The sequence below is a fragment of the Mycetomoellerius zeteki genome, unplaced genomic scaffold (assembly GCF_001594055.1).
Source record: "Mycetomoellerius zeteki isolate Tzet28-1 unplaced genomic scaffold, Tzet1.0 scaffold285, whole genome shotgun sequence".
Taxonomy (NCBI): Eukaryota; Metazoa; Arthropoda; class Insecta; order Hymenoptera; family Formicidae; genus Mycetomoellerius; species Mycetomoellerius zeteki.
In genome coordinates, this window is record NW_017257266.1 from 475,651 (window position 1) to 493,552 (window position 17,902).

A 17,902-nucleotide genomic window follows, 5' to 3' on the forward strand; every position below is an offset into this window, starting at 1 on the left:
TCGGAAATAATAATAACAGTATATTATTTAAATTTAGGATTAAAATTTAAATAAAATTGACCAATCACAATCAAATATGAAAAAAATAATCGACTGTGATTGGTCAATTTCTTACGGTTTTATGGCTTATAGCCTTTTGAGACCTTGTCCACAATATTGTCTCAGACTAAGTCCACAATCTTGCTTTAAGAAGCCGTAAGCCATAAAGCCATAAAAAATTGACCAATCACAGTTGATTACTTTTTTTCATATTCGATCATGATTAACCAATTTTCTACGGCTTTATGGCTTATGGCCTCTTAAAGCAAGGTTGTGGACCAAGCCTTATAGCTAGACACTGCCTACTTTATCTCGGCGCTCTCACGCGCTTTTCCAGTCACTTTCATCGCGGCATTGTTGCGAAAGACAGCCGTCACAAATTACTCGACAGTTCCGTCAATTATCATTAGCATTGTATTCAAGCGTGCGCACTTAATTGCACATTGTAGGCTTGAGGCCATTGTGTGTCGAGCCGCGCCAACACGAAGCGCGAGATCGCAATTTGTATCGTGCGTTGTAAATCTCCCGCGGATGATTTATAAGTCGCCGCATCTTGACAATGATTTACACGGGTGATCAAAAGTTCTCGTCGCGATCACGCCGTCCGCTGGCGAAAACTTCTGTGAAAAATCCTTCGTTTTGCATCTCGCACTCACGGCCAACAAATTCGCTCTGTCTCGAAAATACAATCGATAAATCTCCAAACAGAGCCAGTGAGATAAGTGCGACGTCTAGCCTTTAAGGCTAATATCATTTGTCGTGCACATTTTTCAAGCATGTCACTTAATTGCAGAGAGATTCTCGGATCTTCCTATTCTGTCCCTAATCAAGGAAAAAAATTGTCGTACTGCAGATGTAATAAGGTAAATGTACCAGTTTTGGTGGATAATTAGGAATAAAAAATTTGAAATATTAAACTTTTAATGATACAAGGAAAGAATTATCCTTTAAAATTTACTCTGAAAATATGATAGAGAGAGAAGAGAGAAAGTTGTGATACAATATAATATTTAAAAAATTTTTACCATGCACTTCAGTAAAATTAATCAAACTTATTTTATAATTAATTGTAGTTTTATTAATGAATGAGAGAAATTTATATAAAATTTTTCAAAATACAATATTGTCCCGGAACTACCATATTTCAGGATGAATTCTAAGAAAAAATTCTCTCCGTGTATGTATAACTCTAAATAAATTTGCTGTTTATAAAAATTTAATAAGATAAATTTATTTAGAGTCATACCATTAAAGCTTAATTTGAAATATTTGTTATTTTATCCAATAATTGGGTCATTGACTTTACCAGCCTGAGGTCTGATCTCTTATTACTCCTAAGGAAAGCCAAATGTGGTCTTTATTTCCTGTTCCTTGCTGTTTATCACTTTTTTAATCTCTTGCCTTTTTACTTTTTATCCTGTTTCTTCATTTTCTGTCGCTCAAAATAAAAATTGACAAACTTCGGAAGAGACCAGAAACACAGAGGAAAGAAACATGACTGTTGATGAAACGGTCACAAAGAGAGAAAAAGCAAGAGGCAAAAAGAAACAGAAAATAAAGAGCACATTGTAAATCAGGCTTAAGAATACGTTTCGCTTGGCGCTTGCAATGCTCGCAAATATTATTTCATCCTTGTTTAACATTTGATAAATAACAAAAGACAAGATGATGCTTCGATACACGTTGCAAAAGCCAAGTAGAACGTGTCCTAAGCGCGCGAAATCTCGTATCCCAGCGGAATCTCAAGAACGAGTCTCGAGCTGTCTGATATTTCGAGAACATGCCATGTTTCCGAAATATCGTAGAAAATGCGCGGAAAAGCGCGATTAAACGCGACTTCGCGTGAGGCCGCGCGATCCGTTTGATCATCGCCAAAGAAACCGGAGCCAGGTGTCGATACGCCAAAACGCAAAACACATTGTTGCTTCTGAGGACAGCCGAATGAATCGACGGTTCGAAGAACATTCGCGAATATTATTACATCGAGGAAATTTATAGAACCCACTCGAGGTCGTGAGAGTCCAAAGTTTCGCGAATTTAGAACTAAATTGCTTTTGACGCCAAAGTACTTTACTCGACGCACTTTATTCGACTTGAACTTCGTATTTCGCACGTAATATTTTAACAAAGTTGGACGGGTCGGGAAAACGGCAGCTGAACGCGACATTTTCAATTATCGATTCAACTTGCGAATGAACGGCCGACGCTCTGTTCGACTTAGGGCACAGAGAAACGTGAGAAAAGCGGTTCGATCGACGACATAAGTTCGGGAACAGACGCGCGCGACTATACGGATATCAAATCATCGCGAATTGCGTAATAATCTTTTTTTATTGCGATCTTTATTCCGTCATCTGGCACGTGGCCAACTGCTGCAGCCGCGACACAAAAAAAGACAGTGTATTATTTTTATAGGTAATGAAAAATATCCGTTTAAACGCGTCGCAGCCCTCCCGTATCTTACGCGTACTACTTTTGTTTAGCGTCACATTAGCCCCTATTTATATCGGGCGTATTTTTACGGTGTCCCGACCGGATACATCTATCGGTTCCGAGATTTCAATGCCAACATACCGCGTGCGGCTGGTGCCGCATGCGTCGCACGTCGTTGTCAGTGCAAAAGTGGCGCTAACAAGGTCGGAAATTCGACTGCTTATTTATCTTGCACTCATTATATTGTATATATTACTCTCTGAAACTTTTAGAGTCAGTTGTCACTCGGGAAAGTAAGGTCTCACTCTTAATGATTGAAAATTGAGCCACTCTTTTTCAAGACTGGCTCAACTTTTATTCTTTATCTTGTATTCATTATATTGTGTATATTATTCTCTGAAACTTTCAAATTGAGTTGTCGCTTTGAAAAGTAAAATCTCACTCTTAATGATTGAAACTCTTTTTTAAGACTGGTTCAATTTTCACTCCAAAGAATTTAGAGAATAAATTAACGCAATAAAAACTTTTCAAATTTTTTAAACTCGAAAGAATTAAAAATTATTAAGTGCTCCTAATTTCTTTCTCGATTCTAATAATTAAATAACCAAGTAACACGAATTTAACCCTTTCAGACGTGGCGTACATAATAATGTACATCAAATTTGAAAACATTTTCCATTGAAATTATTTAATTCTATCGACATCATTGAAGATTAAATGTATATAATAATGTATATATTGAAAAAATTCAAATTTCGAAAAAATTAATTGTTTAATATGAATTACTTATTAAAGTGTCTTTGTATTGAATTGAAAAAAAATTTTTTTTATTTTTTTAAACCAGTTTTTTTTATTTTAATGGTTCCATTAAAATCAGGTTTGAAGGGATTCAGATCTAATAACTTAAAGTCGTTGGATCAATTAACATATTAAAATGAATTTATTTTACAGACCAAATTCGTGACTTTTTTTGAAAACACGACTGTATCTTAAAGTGCAGTGTTTTCCGCGCGTTTACAAAACGGTTGCCAGGACGCAAGGCCGCCATTGCTTTGCGGACCTGATTCACAGATAAACAGCCGGAAAATCGTAAACTCACTCCCGATGAGTAATCGCATGCTGCGATTGCAGCTACTTTGTACACTCGACCTGCGCGCGCCAAGAAAAAGGACACTTTCTTGGCTTTTCCACCCATTCCCGGTCTGTAATCCTCTGACGCGAATCCACGAGTTCTCCGCATCGCAACATTCTATATCTAACCCTTCCACATGTTTATGATCTGCTTGACAGGCGTGGAGATACACAATCAGTATGATGTATGAAGGAGCAAAAACGCGCGACGGATTCTGGCAGGATAGCTAGATTTAATTCCAGAAGCGAATCGTTTTCGTATTCAATTGCGACGCAATTAGTAGCGATATCCAAGAATTTCGAATCTGAATTTAAGACTTAAATTTTTACATTTTAAATTAGTTTGATTTAAGATTTGAAAATTTAGAATCTCTGAAGATTCTAAGCAACTTAAAGATTTGAATATCGTGAATTGACAAACGTAAAATTTGCGAAAATAGATTAATAAATAAATTTAAAAATTACAAATGAATTAATTAATAAATTTAAAAATCTGGAAGAATAAAGAATATATTTTAAAGAATAAAGAATCCAAACATTTAAAAATAAAAAAAATATGTGGGATGTCGGATATCAAATTCATTAAACGCGCAATCATCTGATTAACCCTTTTGAGTCCTACCTCTATTCTGGTAGTTTTTGTTGTGGTTTTTCTGGTAGAGGTCCTCAATGCGCTGAGATTCTCGTAGGGAGAATCCCAGTCCTGGAAGATCTCCGTAGTCGCCATGCTTCTCGTCGCTATATCTCCCTTTGTATAATTTAAACGTCACTCTATTTAAATTCTTCACACCGTAGGCACTTTTTAAAAAATCCTTTCGATAATGTCTCTTCGTTAAGTCAGAAAAGATTCTGCAAGTTTATACATGATCATAGCCTCTTATTTATTAATTATCGAAAAATGATACACATTTGAATTATTTAATTCGAAATGTTAGCATAAAATTTTAATTTTCTTGCTAATAATTAATTTTTAAATACTAATTGGTAATATCAGAAACAAATGTTTTTTATATTTACTTAAAAAATATTACAATATTTTCAAAAATTTTTGATAAAAAGTTATGATAGACGGTTTATCAGTAGGAACTAAATTATCTTTAAACAAAAACAGGGAAACTTGCAGTGAGAGTATAATTTAATCGAGCCGAAGATCGATTCGAGCCATCTTGCTCTTTCGATATCCGCGCGCCCGCCTCATGGGCGAATGGATGCTGCGAGACTATGCGGGCGAGAGTGATCTTCGATGATACCGGTATTCGGGATCGGACTGAGAGTCGCCTTGTACACTTGTGGAACAACTGTGAAATATGCGCGCGATTCGAGGTGGACCACGCACGACTGAAGTCGGGAAACAAGTCCCCGCTGTACCGCGAGCGGATCGCACCGCGCCCCATCCACGGACCGCTTCCAGAAATACGGAGAAACACATATAATTAGGCCGCCACCCGCCGCGACGACAACACGCGGTTAAAAAGCGCATAGCGTGAGATGCCGCGTCGCGACGTCAATCCTGGGCAATCCTTCCACACTCGATTTTCGGGGAGATTCTTTCCCTCGCGATCCTCCGATTCTTAAAAATCCTCGTATCATCAACGAGATTAAGAAAAATTATAATTTCGAATTAATTGGTTCAATTATTGAATTTTCGAATTTTTAACAGATATCAGTCATTAAAGCTAAATGATAAGATCGTAATTTTAGAAAAATAAATAAGAATTTAAAGCTAATTTTTGGCACAATTTTTCATGAAATTAATTCCCGTGTATTAATTATAGGACAAAGATTTACAAATAACTTTTCGTATGATTCTATGGATTAATAAATAATTAATAGTCTTCAACAAATTCAGAAAGAACTTTATGTTGCGCAAAGCAACTGTGCATCATAAACTAATTTTAAAGTGTAGCAGTTTTCAACACGTCTCGTGTCTGTGCTACATAGACAACTATTTGTTTCTCGCTGCCTCTAAAGTCTACATAAATTCCGTGCATTGGAAACGAAACATTAATGACCTGCGTGGAGTTGAATATACAGAGATATTAGAAATTGTCGTTAGCCGTCGTTTATTCTTCTGTGAAACTATTATTAGATACAGAATGAATTGAAATAGATAAGATATATATATATATATACATGAATGGTTTAATAAAACGTATTTAGCATCGCGTGGATATGTTTTAATACACAAAATTGTAAAAAAACTGCAAGTAATAGATTTTATATTTACATTTGCATTGCTACTAAATTTATTATTATCGATCAATAGATCGATAGATAAAAAGTAAAATTAGAAAATGTGAGATACGTTAGTTGTTATTTAATCCCATTTTGTAGAAATAATAATTAATGTTACATATAATTAACATTATTATTATAATGTTACAACTTATAAACTAATAATTGCGATCAAAAGTCTAAATATGATTTGCACGTCTGAAATAGATGCAAATTTATATACTAAAACACTTGTATCTGTGCGAGGCACTAAAAAATCTTGAACTAACGTAGAAAAATCTTTAAGTAATAAATTGCTGAAGAATTAGATAAAGAATTATCTAATTAATAAAATCTGATCGATAAAAATCAATTGATAAAGAAATGTTGATTGTCCGTGTTAATCACACTCATACAAAAAAATAAAATTATAATCTTCGATAAAGTTCAATTAACAGCTACAATCAATAGAAAAAATAAGTGAAGAATGTTTCGTTTCAGCTGCTGAATTATTTATAATACAGCAATATCTGTTCTGTATGTTATAGGTAGATGGCGATACCATTTGAAAGCTCTTGCACGAAGCTTAAAAGCTATTCGTGCGAAAACTCTTCCGGAAGAACCGTCAGATGGTGCGAAAGCTTGCCAAGCTCGTATCGCTTTGAACAAAGAAGATACTGTGCTCGATTTTACCTTCGGTCGTCGAGCTGTCAGAGAAGCTTTCGACCTGGGAAAACTTTCCGGAACTCAAAGAAGAGAAGCGGCTGATTACTTAATAATGTAATTAATGCCAATAAAAACAAGTTTGTTATAAAATTAACAAAAAAAAATAATTCGCTAAGACGAATTAATTACGTAACAGGTAGAGTACAATCATATTTTTAAATAAATGAATTAGATATTTAGAGAAAAGATCGAGATACATACATAAATAGAAAAAATATAAGTACTTATGTAATACAAACTTAAAATATGTACATAGATCTAATATAATTTGAATTCTCAGTAAAATGTATTGTTAATATTTGTATTTCCATATTTCTATCGCGCTTTCTTTCATATTTTATACTTTGCAAGAGAGATATATAATTAAATCAACGGAAGCATCATTTGGACACTGGTATATTGTGCAAATTTCTCTCGCATTTAGAGACCATTGCCAGACATGCATAACATGAAAGTTAAATTGATCGGTTCTATTTCGGAAAATAATTTATGCGACGAGGATTAAACGTTTCTCTTTGGTGCCGCAGGGATATCACCTGCGCGATTAAAGAGCTAATTTCGCACGTCAATTGCCCGATGATCATCCGTGCGAATTTTCAGTTTCAATATGCGTTGAAACGTCGGACAACAATCGCGAACGAAAACAAGCAATTCCGCCTTTAACAGGGTTTCCTTTTTGTGTTGAAAGAATCGAATTATTCTCCGCACTGCGATGCAAGTATAAAATGAACATGAACTGATTTAGAAACGTAGAGCAAATTTTCGTGTTCGTGAAAATAATGTTCTAATTAACATATTCTTAATTTGTATCCTTAAATCTTAACATATTCAAATTTGTACATATTCAAAATTTGTATCCTTATTCTTAAAGGAGAACACCACTGTGACGGGTTAAAAAAATCGATTTTTTATATTATTCTAAAAATTAAAAAATTATTTATGTCTAAAAATCAAAATAAAGAAGTTGATATAAGTCCTTTGAACAGTATATCCCCCCCTATCCTTGGGGTAATCAGTATAATCCTTGCAGTTAAAGTCTGATTAATAATATTGTATGTTAGGATAGAATTTGAACAATATATATAATCGTCCAATTCCTAAAAATTATATGATATATATAAATGATTAAGTTAACTATATACAGGATAAAAAGGAATTTTTTTTAATAACTTCATAAATGTATACCTTTCTTTTTGGCCGTCACCCTGGTGTTCCCCCTTAAATCTCAGGTCCTTAAAAGCAACTTCCTCTTCGAGAAATTAGATTTTATCTAAATTAGTTTTAGATAATAAAAATTATTTACTGCAATAAATTCTTTATCATGTATGTGTTTTAAAGATACTTGTTAGTATCAGTAAAAATTGACTATCAATTTAATTTGTAATATTACATAATCCAGGTTCAGTTTAAGACTGCGTTTCAAAACTGATAAATAATCGGCGTGCAGTTGGAAATAATAAAATTGATAGAAAGGTAAAAATATGAACAATTAAAATTGCAATGCAGATAATAAAATTGATAGAAAGGTCAAAACACGAGCAATTACTTTTTACCGATTTCATTATTTGCGTTACAATTTCGAGCTAGAAAATTTTGATACTGGAAATTGTAAAATTCACATAAAAATATTATTAGGCACCATGACCCGCCTTGACCGAATATGGCCCTCTTCGCTTAATTAAATATGTATTAAGTATTTCTCGCAGTTGATTTTCACTTAATAACAAAAATTGTATTTGATTAAATCTACTTTTATCCTGCTAAACATATTAATGTATCGAGCTTTCGAACGTTCCTTTTACGAAAATCACGAAGCGTAATTAAAATTAACCGTCAATCTGCGCACAATTGTCGCTCGAATAGACATTTACATTTCCGCGGGAAGATGAAAACGGACAGAAATTATCGGAACTGCATGCGTTAAATTACGAAAGCGACAGTTTGCAATTGCATATGAAGAGCCGCAAACCGAAAGTGCGAATTTTACTCGGAGGATATTCTCGTTGTGACACGTGCGATTGATCGACTCATCTGTTAACGTTCAAAATAGATGTGCGGTCTGAAACCATGCTTCCGCGTGGTGAATCTAATTTTAGAGAAGTTTTCTTTTCACAAAGAATATATACGGTTGCGATACGATTAAACGTATCTGCGAAAATTTGCGTGCGCCGAATTACGAAGGAAATCGCTACATCGAAGAGGGTAGTGTGCTTTCGAGGCAATTGTGGACACATAATTCTCGTTGACTGAGTCTAGCTTTTCGAGCAACGGGAGAACAATCCAGAGAATGCGACACTAATTACAGAATATAATTAATCACTCCAGGATGAATGCAAATAACAAACGATTCGAACGTACCGTTTGGTACTGCTGATGCGGTTGCCGCTTCGCCAAACAGACGATAAAATTATCAGCGCAGAATAATACTTCCTCATGCAAGACAATTTGCACTGCTAATTGCGTTAGCCTTTGTTCACGATACCAAATCAATTTGCAATTTACGCGAGCTTGCTTCGTATTGAAATTCTCATTATCTACACCAAAGAACGGTTTTGTTAAAGTACATGGAAAGAATGGTTTTACTGAAACATTAAAAAATTTAATTAAATGTACTGTTAAGAATAAAATGTTTAAGTTAAAATTAATATTTTATTCAAAAACCTATAGTGATCTTTCTGATACATGCAAAAATGTTAAAATTATCATTTTTGTATAAAAAAGTATTAATTTTAACATTTTTGTATGTCTCAGAAAAAAGTCCACTATACATCTCTAAGTTAAAATTAACGTTTTATTTTTAATAGCGTACAGATCAGAAAATAAACTTTGTTAGATCATCAAAATAATTTTGTACGACTTGGTTGCTACATTGCCAACATCTTTTACAACATTGCTGATTATGTTTGATTGTTCTATATAATAATTTTGATAGTCCAACAAAATTATTTTTAGATTGGTATCTATTTCAATTTTTACATAATTCAGCAAAATAATTTTTTCCGTGTATTTTAAAACTTAATTAAATACAGATCTGAAAATAATTTTGTTAGACCATCAAAATAATTATATAGGATGCACAAGCTGGTTGCTAGAATATCAAAATTTTTTGCAGCATTTTCTGTATGCTTAAACGTCCTATGTAATTATTATAATAATTTAACAAAATTATTTTCAGATCTGTGTGTGTATCTAGTTAAATTTTTAGATACTTTAGCAAAATCGTTCTTTCTGTTTATTTAACATCAATTCATGACCGCTATATTTAGTTCAATCAACTAATATTTTTTTGAAACAGCAACTTTTTCTTCTCAGTATAGTTATATGTAAAATTGATACTTATATGCATATCTTGTAATAAGTTTCGAAATTACATTGTCTATATATTAATATCTCTATATGTTAATATCCCTTCATAAATAGAATTGAAATCGAAAGAGATTTTTTAAAATAAAATTTCGCTATTATGATACATATTTTTTAGCGTTCTCTGTGAGGACTATTCTTGTTTTGAAACAGACGGAACTCATCGCAAGCCGGATACTGTTCTGTATCTCGAAATCAAGAGAGAAAATTTTCCACCGACGCGGTTGCTTCAAGTAGCGTTATTTTTAAGTCCGTTGCTCCCTTCCGTTGTCCGGCCTTACGTCAGTGACAACATACGATGAGTCCGAGTGTTTTCTCTTCCGCTATAGCGAAGAAAATCCTGGATCTTCAGCGGAGAACGCGGACCTTCCTCAATCAGCTCTTGATTCTGCCTTGCCTGACTGTGTTTCCCACGGGATGTCATCGACCACCTCGTAGAGGACCCGTTGACAGCCTTTGACGCGCGCAAGACACGAAAGTACATTCGAAAAATATATCTTCGAAAAATATATCTTAAATTTGGTCATATTATTTTGTTTATCTTCTGTAAATCTTCCTCCTAGATCTTTCACGTCTAAACGAGTGAAGGATATTGTTAGGACTTGGAAAATTTACGAACAGGAAAATATATTCTTTTATTTTAAATATGTGAGACAATAAAAATATAATAATCTTGGATCTTCTGAGATTACGCTTGTCCTGTTGGAATCCATATTTCTTGTATCTCAAGATCTTAGTCCGAATTAAATTATATTAATTATTAGCATAAACAATTGTTCAATGAGATGTGCAGTACTTATCGACACGTGCACGAATTAACGTAATGTCAATCAAGCCCTCTCCAGGTATTTTGATTGATTTCTTGTCCTTAGGCGCGACAAGTTTGTTGACCTCAGCGGACAAGAATTATTAATTTGACAATATATTGATTTTTCTTTCAATTTTCTCGCCTGTGGCAGTTCTGTCAAACATTTCAAATGAAGCACCGAACGATGCAACCGCGATAATAAAAAATGGCTTTTGGTTAATTACGGCGTTCAATTATGCTGTCTCCAGTTTTAATTATCACGAATTCGATTTTTTTCACATGAATTATTTAGCCAACATCATATTGTCTGTGCTATACAACCATTTTCCGAAAAATACTGTATAGGAAATAATAATTATTTTAAGTATTTAAAAAGTTTATATCCGTAAATCTGTCATAAGTTCATCACAAGCATTAAATTTATTCAAGATATATTCTGAATTCTAGTTTAACATCAATCAAGATTATTAATTTTGAAACAAATTCAATTTGCTTATTAGGATAACTCCGTTAAATACGCCGCGCTGGGATTTACGCCGCAAAAGCCAGAAAAATAGAAGGAGTGAGGATAATTTTTTCGCAATTACGCTGTTACATGCCTTTATATTATATTAGTATTGAGTTATGATTTCAGCTTCTTACTAATATTACTGAAATTATTGTTAGTTGAATCGATTTGTCACTGTAATAAATAGCGCTATCATAAATTATAATCTACATAAAACGATTACTGAGGGCATGTAAAAGACTTAGTGGTCATTTTGTGATACATACGTGTAGAGGATTAAAAGTAAAGCATGTTATATAGCAAAATATAAGTGCTTTGATTTCGTATTCTTTGTTTAGTCTGTGACTTGAGTAGTTTAACTTGTATATCCCACCTATTTGGGATATACGGCATTTTTAGCGGGCGGGATTTATGTCCAAAGCATACAAAGTACACAGATTAAATTCAGTGCACTAAATGCAATAAACGCATTACATGAAATATGTGCCTCATGTCACAGCACTTGTAACATATGTAGGAAGATTGTAATTATTATTTATTACTTCATATACATATTTATCATTCTTATTCCTTAATAAGCCTGGTGAAAAAGTTTCGCTGAAATTATTCCACGTTTTAAAACATTACAAAGGAAGAGTTTCCCGAAGTTTCATCAATTTGGTACTATTTTTGGAATAGATCAGATACATCCTTAAGTAAATATATTTTAAGTTTATTATCAAGAAAATATTTTTTTGTTAAATGTGATTGTTATTTAAAAGGAAAGAAGTAAATTGAGTAATCACTTTTCTTAGCAATAAAATGATATTTTTCTGTGTGTATTTAACACAAAGTTTCCTTGCGACGCTTTCATGGCACTTTAAAAATCTCAAATCTTTTTGCGTACATTTATTACATTTATTATAATTCTTGAGCTATTATAAAATAAAAAATGTCAGAAATTAATTATTACATTAATTGCAGCAAAAAGTTATTATTTGGAACAAATAATTTTTCTGAAGTATCTAAAAATTTAGCTATAGATATAAATTTGAAAATAATTTTGTTAAACCATCAAAATAATTATGTAAGACACTCAAGCATAATGAGTAATGCTGCAAAAAGTTTTGAAATTCTAGCAATCAACTTTAACGTCCTATTATTTCCATAATTATTTTGATGGTTTAACAAAATTATTTTCAAAACTGCATCTAACTAAATTTTTAGATACTTTAGCAGAACCTTCCTTTCCGTGTAATAGTGGCTCTTTATTTAGACTAAGAAACGCCCATTCTTTTCGAAGTCATTTCGAAAAAATCATCGGCATGGCTCGATCGGCTCGATCGGCTCGATCGGCTCGATGAACGTTACTCGCGTTCCCTGGGCACGCCGAGTTCGGCATTTTAAGGGTAAAGGTTCACGAGTGGTTGAAGCTCGCCCAAGGCTCGCTCGAAATCACTCCGTCGAATGGCATGACAAAGCCACGGCGAGATAATCGCACGGGCGTGAAAACGAGCAGCAAAGGGTCAGTATCGCGGGGTGATCCGTGGACAGGCGAGACGGGCGAGAACTCGATCTATTTCGAGATCGGGATGACCGACTCGACCGGCGGTGCCTGTGCCCTCGCTAATTAAACGCGCCGTAGGCATCGACCAGAAAGCGAGACGGAAGCCGGAACGCGCACTCATTCGTTATACGATACGAAATTGCTTCTGGACGAAACCTGACGTGCGCGTAATTCCGCACGATCTGACTCTCGATCGGTGATGCGGATGGTCGCGAATTCACCGACAGAAAGTCGTTGAAACGCGCGGAGTCTATCACCGTCGATTTATCTCGCTGCCAGAAAATATTCGGCAAACCTGTCTCGCCGAAAAGCAGGTTTATCGGTACAACTGCCAAATGTCCGTTCACAGGAATTGAAAGGGACATATTACCGTCGAACGATGGTACGCTAATATAACAGTCGATGAAGTAAGTTGAACGACATTCATAGAACATGTCGTGGATTTTACAGACTGAATATCGATAAAGTAAGTTGAACGACATTCATAGAACTTTCGTGGATTTTACAAATCGATAGCTTCAAAGGTAAAAAGATACATTGAAAAAAATTACTAAATTTTATTATTTCTTTGAAGTTACTTAGGACTGTAAGTAAACATTTACTTACAGTAAATAAATATTTAATAAAAAATGATAGTTAAATCAAATTAATGGTTTTTGCATCAAACAAATATTGTTTATATTTACTAAATATTACTTAGAACTATTCGAACAAATAAGTATTAAAATTTAGTTTTTTTCAGTATAGATATTTGGTTTTATACTGGATTTTGACGTCTACAGGAGGTCTGGTACTTTAACGCATCAAAATTTCATGATACTATGATTCTTGGAATCAGAAATCCACTTAGACCTATTTTTACAATATATGGTTACCTAAAGATTAAAGGTTACCAACAGATTTATCAATGAAATTCATTCATGAATTTCTTGGTTACTTTTAATCTTTAGGTTACCATATATTGTGAAATCGAACCTTAAAGAAGAAGAAAAAAGGGATAAATAAGGAAAAAAGGGAATAAATTTAACTCAAAGCAAATGAGAATACAGCGTGGTTAATAAAGCGTAAATATAATTATTCATAGGATGACATCAATGATTGTCAAATGTTCAATTATTGATGCCACGTATACATATAATCCAATAAAGGAGGAAAACACTCTTCATTACTGTATTTGCGCTTTGTTAATGGCGCTCATTCGCCTTGTTTGATTATTGTTTTTAAATTAGAGAGCCAATTTCAAGATTTATATTTTGCTGTTTGAGAAGAAGAGACCTCAAGGAAAATACGTATTAATCAAAGTGTCAACAGAAAATCAAAGTGTCAAGAGTGATTAGCGAATTGGAAGTGAAAATTTCAAGATTTCATTATTGCTATCATAATCCTCATGTGAATAATGTTTGACTAATTGGTAGATGAAGTTAGATTTCTGCATACGAATGATGTAATCAGTTACGAAGAGACATTATACTTTACACGAAGTATTCGTGAAAGCTAGACGCACGAGCGGAACGAGTTAACTTGATTCTTGGCGTTACGTTCTTGGTGTCACGTTATGTCGCAGCGTAGCAACTCTGTTCGTACATGAATCCGTTTAGCGCATCGTTACGCTCTTTGCCAAGTGGCGCATTTCATTCAGAATTACTCTTCTCTTTACGACAGGCGGGTTCAACGAATCCGCCCTTTTTCACGAATGCTCTAAAAGTATCCTTTAATAAACTTGAGAATTTAATATCTCTATTAGAACTCGAATGAAAAGTCGAGACATTTCAGAGAAAGAAACTTTCATCATGACAAATTAAGAAAAGTTGCAAAAGACGATTCGCGCGATGAGAAAAACGTCTGGTTAGATTAATTATAATTCTGATTGAAAATGGACAAATCAGAACTTTTTGATTAAAATTACTAGAATTTTATTTAACAAAACTGAGATTCTGATTGATACAAAATCTGAGGGGATCAAATCAGAAAGGAAGATATTAAGTTTTAACTGTTTCTCGGCCAAAATGTAAAAATTTCGAGATATGCAAATCATACACGGAAAGAATGGTTTTGCTGAAATATCTAAAAATTTAGCTAGATACAGATGTGAAAATAATTTTGTTTGAACCATCCAAAGTCCTGATTTCTTCCATGTTCCTGACATTCCCCATGATAAACATTTGTACGTCTAGGAACTATTTCATTTTGGCCGGGAAACAGCCAAAACTTACCATTCTCCTTTCGCGCGATCGTCGCCAACCCACGCCGTTACTTTTCGAGCGTCGAGTGTGCTTTAAAAATATATCAGCTGTAAAGTGTAAAATTAATTTATAACGCCTGCAACTTGCTCGCTCGCGATTGTAACTCTGACGTCGTTCGCCAAGTGTGCCGCAATCCTACGTCACCGTCGTGGATTATTTATAGGTTCCGACGAAGAGATGGCAGATTCGACGAGTCACTTCATTTCGACCTGTTGCACCCGGAACGGAGTCGATATTCACCGTCGCGTCGACATCTACCGATATACCGTCATTGCATTATAAACGACGCACTCGCCAAGATTTGAGAGGATCAAAGTCGTTTGTTTCATCGATTCAGTAGAATCGACACATATACGACTTATGTGTCATTGACACATCACTATTACATCAATCTCGCACGCATACATATATATACAAGTTTTCTAACTAATCTTTCATATTAGATATCTTATAGACCTATTAATTCTACACTAGGAAAAAAATTTAGTGCTTTCAGTAAAACTGTTTAGTTGAGACATTTTTAACAGCAACCAGATATTTTGTTTATACAACAAAAAATTTAGTTGCTTTTGCAAAATAATTTCTCTGCTTTGTAAATAACAAAAATATGTGTTTATACTAACTAAAAAATATAGTTTACGGAAAATTACAATTTTGTTCAGTACATTTTATCAAAAATTTTTGTTCAGTATATTTCAACCAAATTTCTGTTGTTACAACAAAATTTTGATTCATGCAACAAAACATTTTTTCCTGAAGTGCAAGCTCATCACTGATTGAAAAAAAGATTACATTAAATCTTAAACTTATTTCTTTGAATAGTACTAAGTAAACATTTACTTACAGTAAATAAATGCATGTTTTGTACGTTCGATTGAATACATTACGCGGCCTTTTATACAATTTGAAAATTTCTATTATCCTATCCAAATTACCCCGCTTTATCCTATTTGAAAAATAAAACAGACGACTTTAGAATCCCCTTAAGTGTAATACATCGAAAAATCAATGCACTAAAGGCCGAACGACGACGACCGTCGGCTCGATGCGTCGACCGAGTAAAATATTTTCGGAAGCACTCACCGCCAGTTGCAAACGCGAGAAAACGAGGTGTCAGCTGCACAGTGCATCGGGCGAACTCGATAAATAGATCCTGGCGTCGTGGCGTCACGATATGAAAACGTTTGGCAGCGGCGCTTTTAGTATCTTCGATTCAAAAGAGATACACGTCGAAGTTGTCCTTCGTGTTCAATATTGTTATATAAACTCGTTCGTAATAATTTCGCAAAAAATGATTGCGTCTCAATCGCGCGACAGAGAACGCGGACGACGCGTCTTTGCACTTCCTCCCGAACTCGAATAGCGTGGATGCCTAGGATTTTATCGGCGCCGTTAATTGCAGACTGTAATACCGTCACCTCACGGCCTCGCAGGCGCAAGGTCGGATGACCCAAGGCGAAGAGGAATTTTTATCGAGTCCCCGCTGAGCGTGCCAAGAGTTTCGAACTCGCGCGGCGCGTTTTCTCATCTCCTTCATTCTTATCTCCGGGTAATATCCTGATAATCTCGCGATCCTCTCGTAAACGTTTTCCCTAAACGCTTGAATTACACATTCTTACGATATTAATCATTATTTTGACACAAAAAATTAGAAAAGATCGAATTTATCAAGTACATGGAAGTAACATTTTGCTGAAGTAACTTGAAAATTTAGCTACACTAAAAAAAATTTAGTAAATATAAACTTCTTTGAATAGTACTAAGTAAACATTTACTTACAGTAAATAAATATTTACTCAATAAATTTGATGATTAAATTAAATTAATGGTTCTTGTATCAAATAAATATGTGCTTATATTTAGCAAATATTTACTTAGAACTATTTAAACAAATATTTATTAAAATTTAGTACTTTTTTCAGTGTAGATATATACAGATCTAAAAATAATTTTATTGGACCATCAAAATGTCTACTCTTCTCCCCACCACGCGTTATCAAGTGATAGCGCAAGCCGTGAGAGCACATGAAGGCGCGTAATTAAAATTGCGTGGCTGTGATGTACGCATATTTTAAACTTCTTTACAGCCACTTTATTTTTCCAGCAAATTTTGCTAAATCCCTGACTTTTCTATGACTTCCCTGATTTCTCTTACTTGTGGCAACCCTATGTTGTGTATTTTATCGTTTCCATTATTATACCCAAAATCGTAATTTCTTGGTAAGCAATCCCTGCCGATTCTTGATAGCTCCAGCGATTTGGCGCAGCTGTATTTAATGTCGCAGATGTGCGACGATAAACGATGTGCGAACCGTGTTCATCGCGATATCTCCCAATGTTCCCATGAAATGCTCCCGTTTCCATTTACACCTGATGTAGGTTGCGGCGCGCCTAGTTTGCACTGCATTGCAGTATTGGTGTGATCACAGACACGATTAACAATAGGTCTGTTCACGTTGCTCGCACTTTTTGCAGTCAACATCTCTGCTTTCTCTTTTTAGCATTCGAATATATATTTATCTCATGCTAAGTGCAAAAATTGTTGAGAATTTCATGCAACGCAAACAGACCTAATAGCAGTCAGACTCGCAAGCCGTAAGTCGGCCATGTATTCATAATGGAGGAGAATAACAGGGTTGCATGTAACTGTGAATGCGGGATTCAATCCGTGAATGGTGTTCAACAGGTATCCTTAGTAATCTCCAGCTAGATGGAGTCACAATGGGATGGGACGCCGACCGAAGTCGTTTCATTATCAGGCAAGCCGATAGACGACGAAGATATTGTAGTGCGCCAAATGCGGGAACCTTCGGCAAATCGAGATAAATCACGTTAAATGCCAATGTCGATTCGCAAACAACTTGCTCCTCGGCGTTCTTGGCCGTTCAACC

General features: G+C 34.6%; 2 protein-coding genes across 12 annotated transcripts in view; one reads left to right on the top strand and one right to left on the bottom strand.

Moving 5' to 3' along the window:
- Positions 1 to 6,386, top strand: part of Fas1 (fasciclin 1 Fas1 domain-containing) — a 379,369-nt gene extending 372,983 nt beyond the window's left edge. Inside the window, exon 18 of the mRNA XM_018450497.1 lies at positions 6,366 to 6,386. The gene's annotated coding sequence lies outside the window, so the exon portion shown is untranslated. The remainder of the gene's footprint in view (positions 1 to 6,365) is intronic.
- Positions 1 to 17,902, bottom strand: part of tmod (tropomodulin) — a 67,112-nt gene that overhangs the window by 42,107 nt on the left and 7,103 nt on the right. The window contains exon 1 of one of the 11 annotated variants that reach the window (XM_018450512.1): positions 4,226 to 4,446. The exons of the other annotated variants lie outside the window; for them this stretch is intronic. Within the exon in view, the coding sequence (XP_018306014.1) occupies positions 4,226 to 4,330 (105 nt within the window). The 5' untranslated portion in view covers positions 4,331 to 4,446. Of the gene's footprint in view, positions 1 to 4,225; positions 4,447 to 17,902 lie in introns of those variants that run through there. 11 annotated transcript variants of the gene reach the window in all.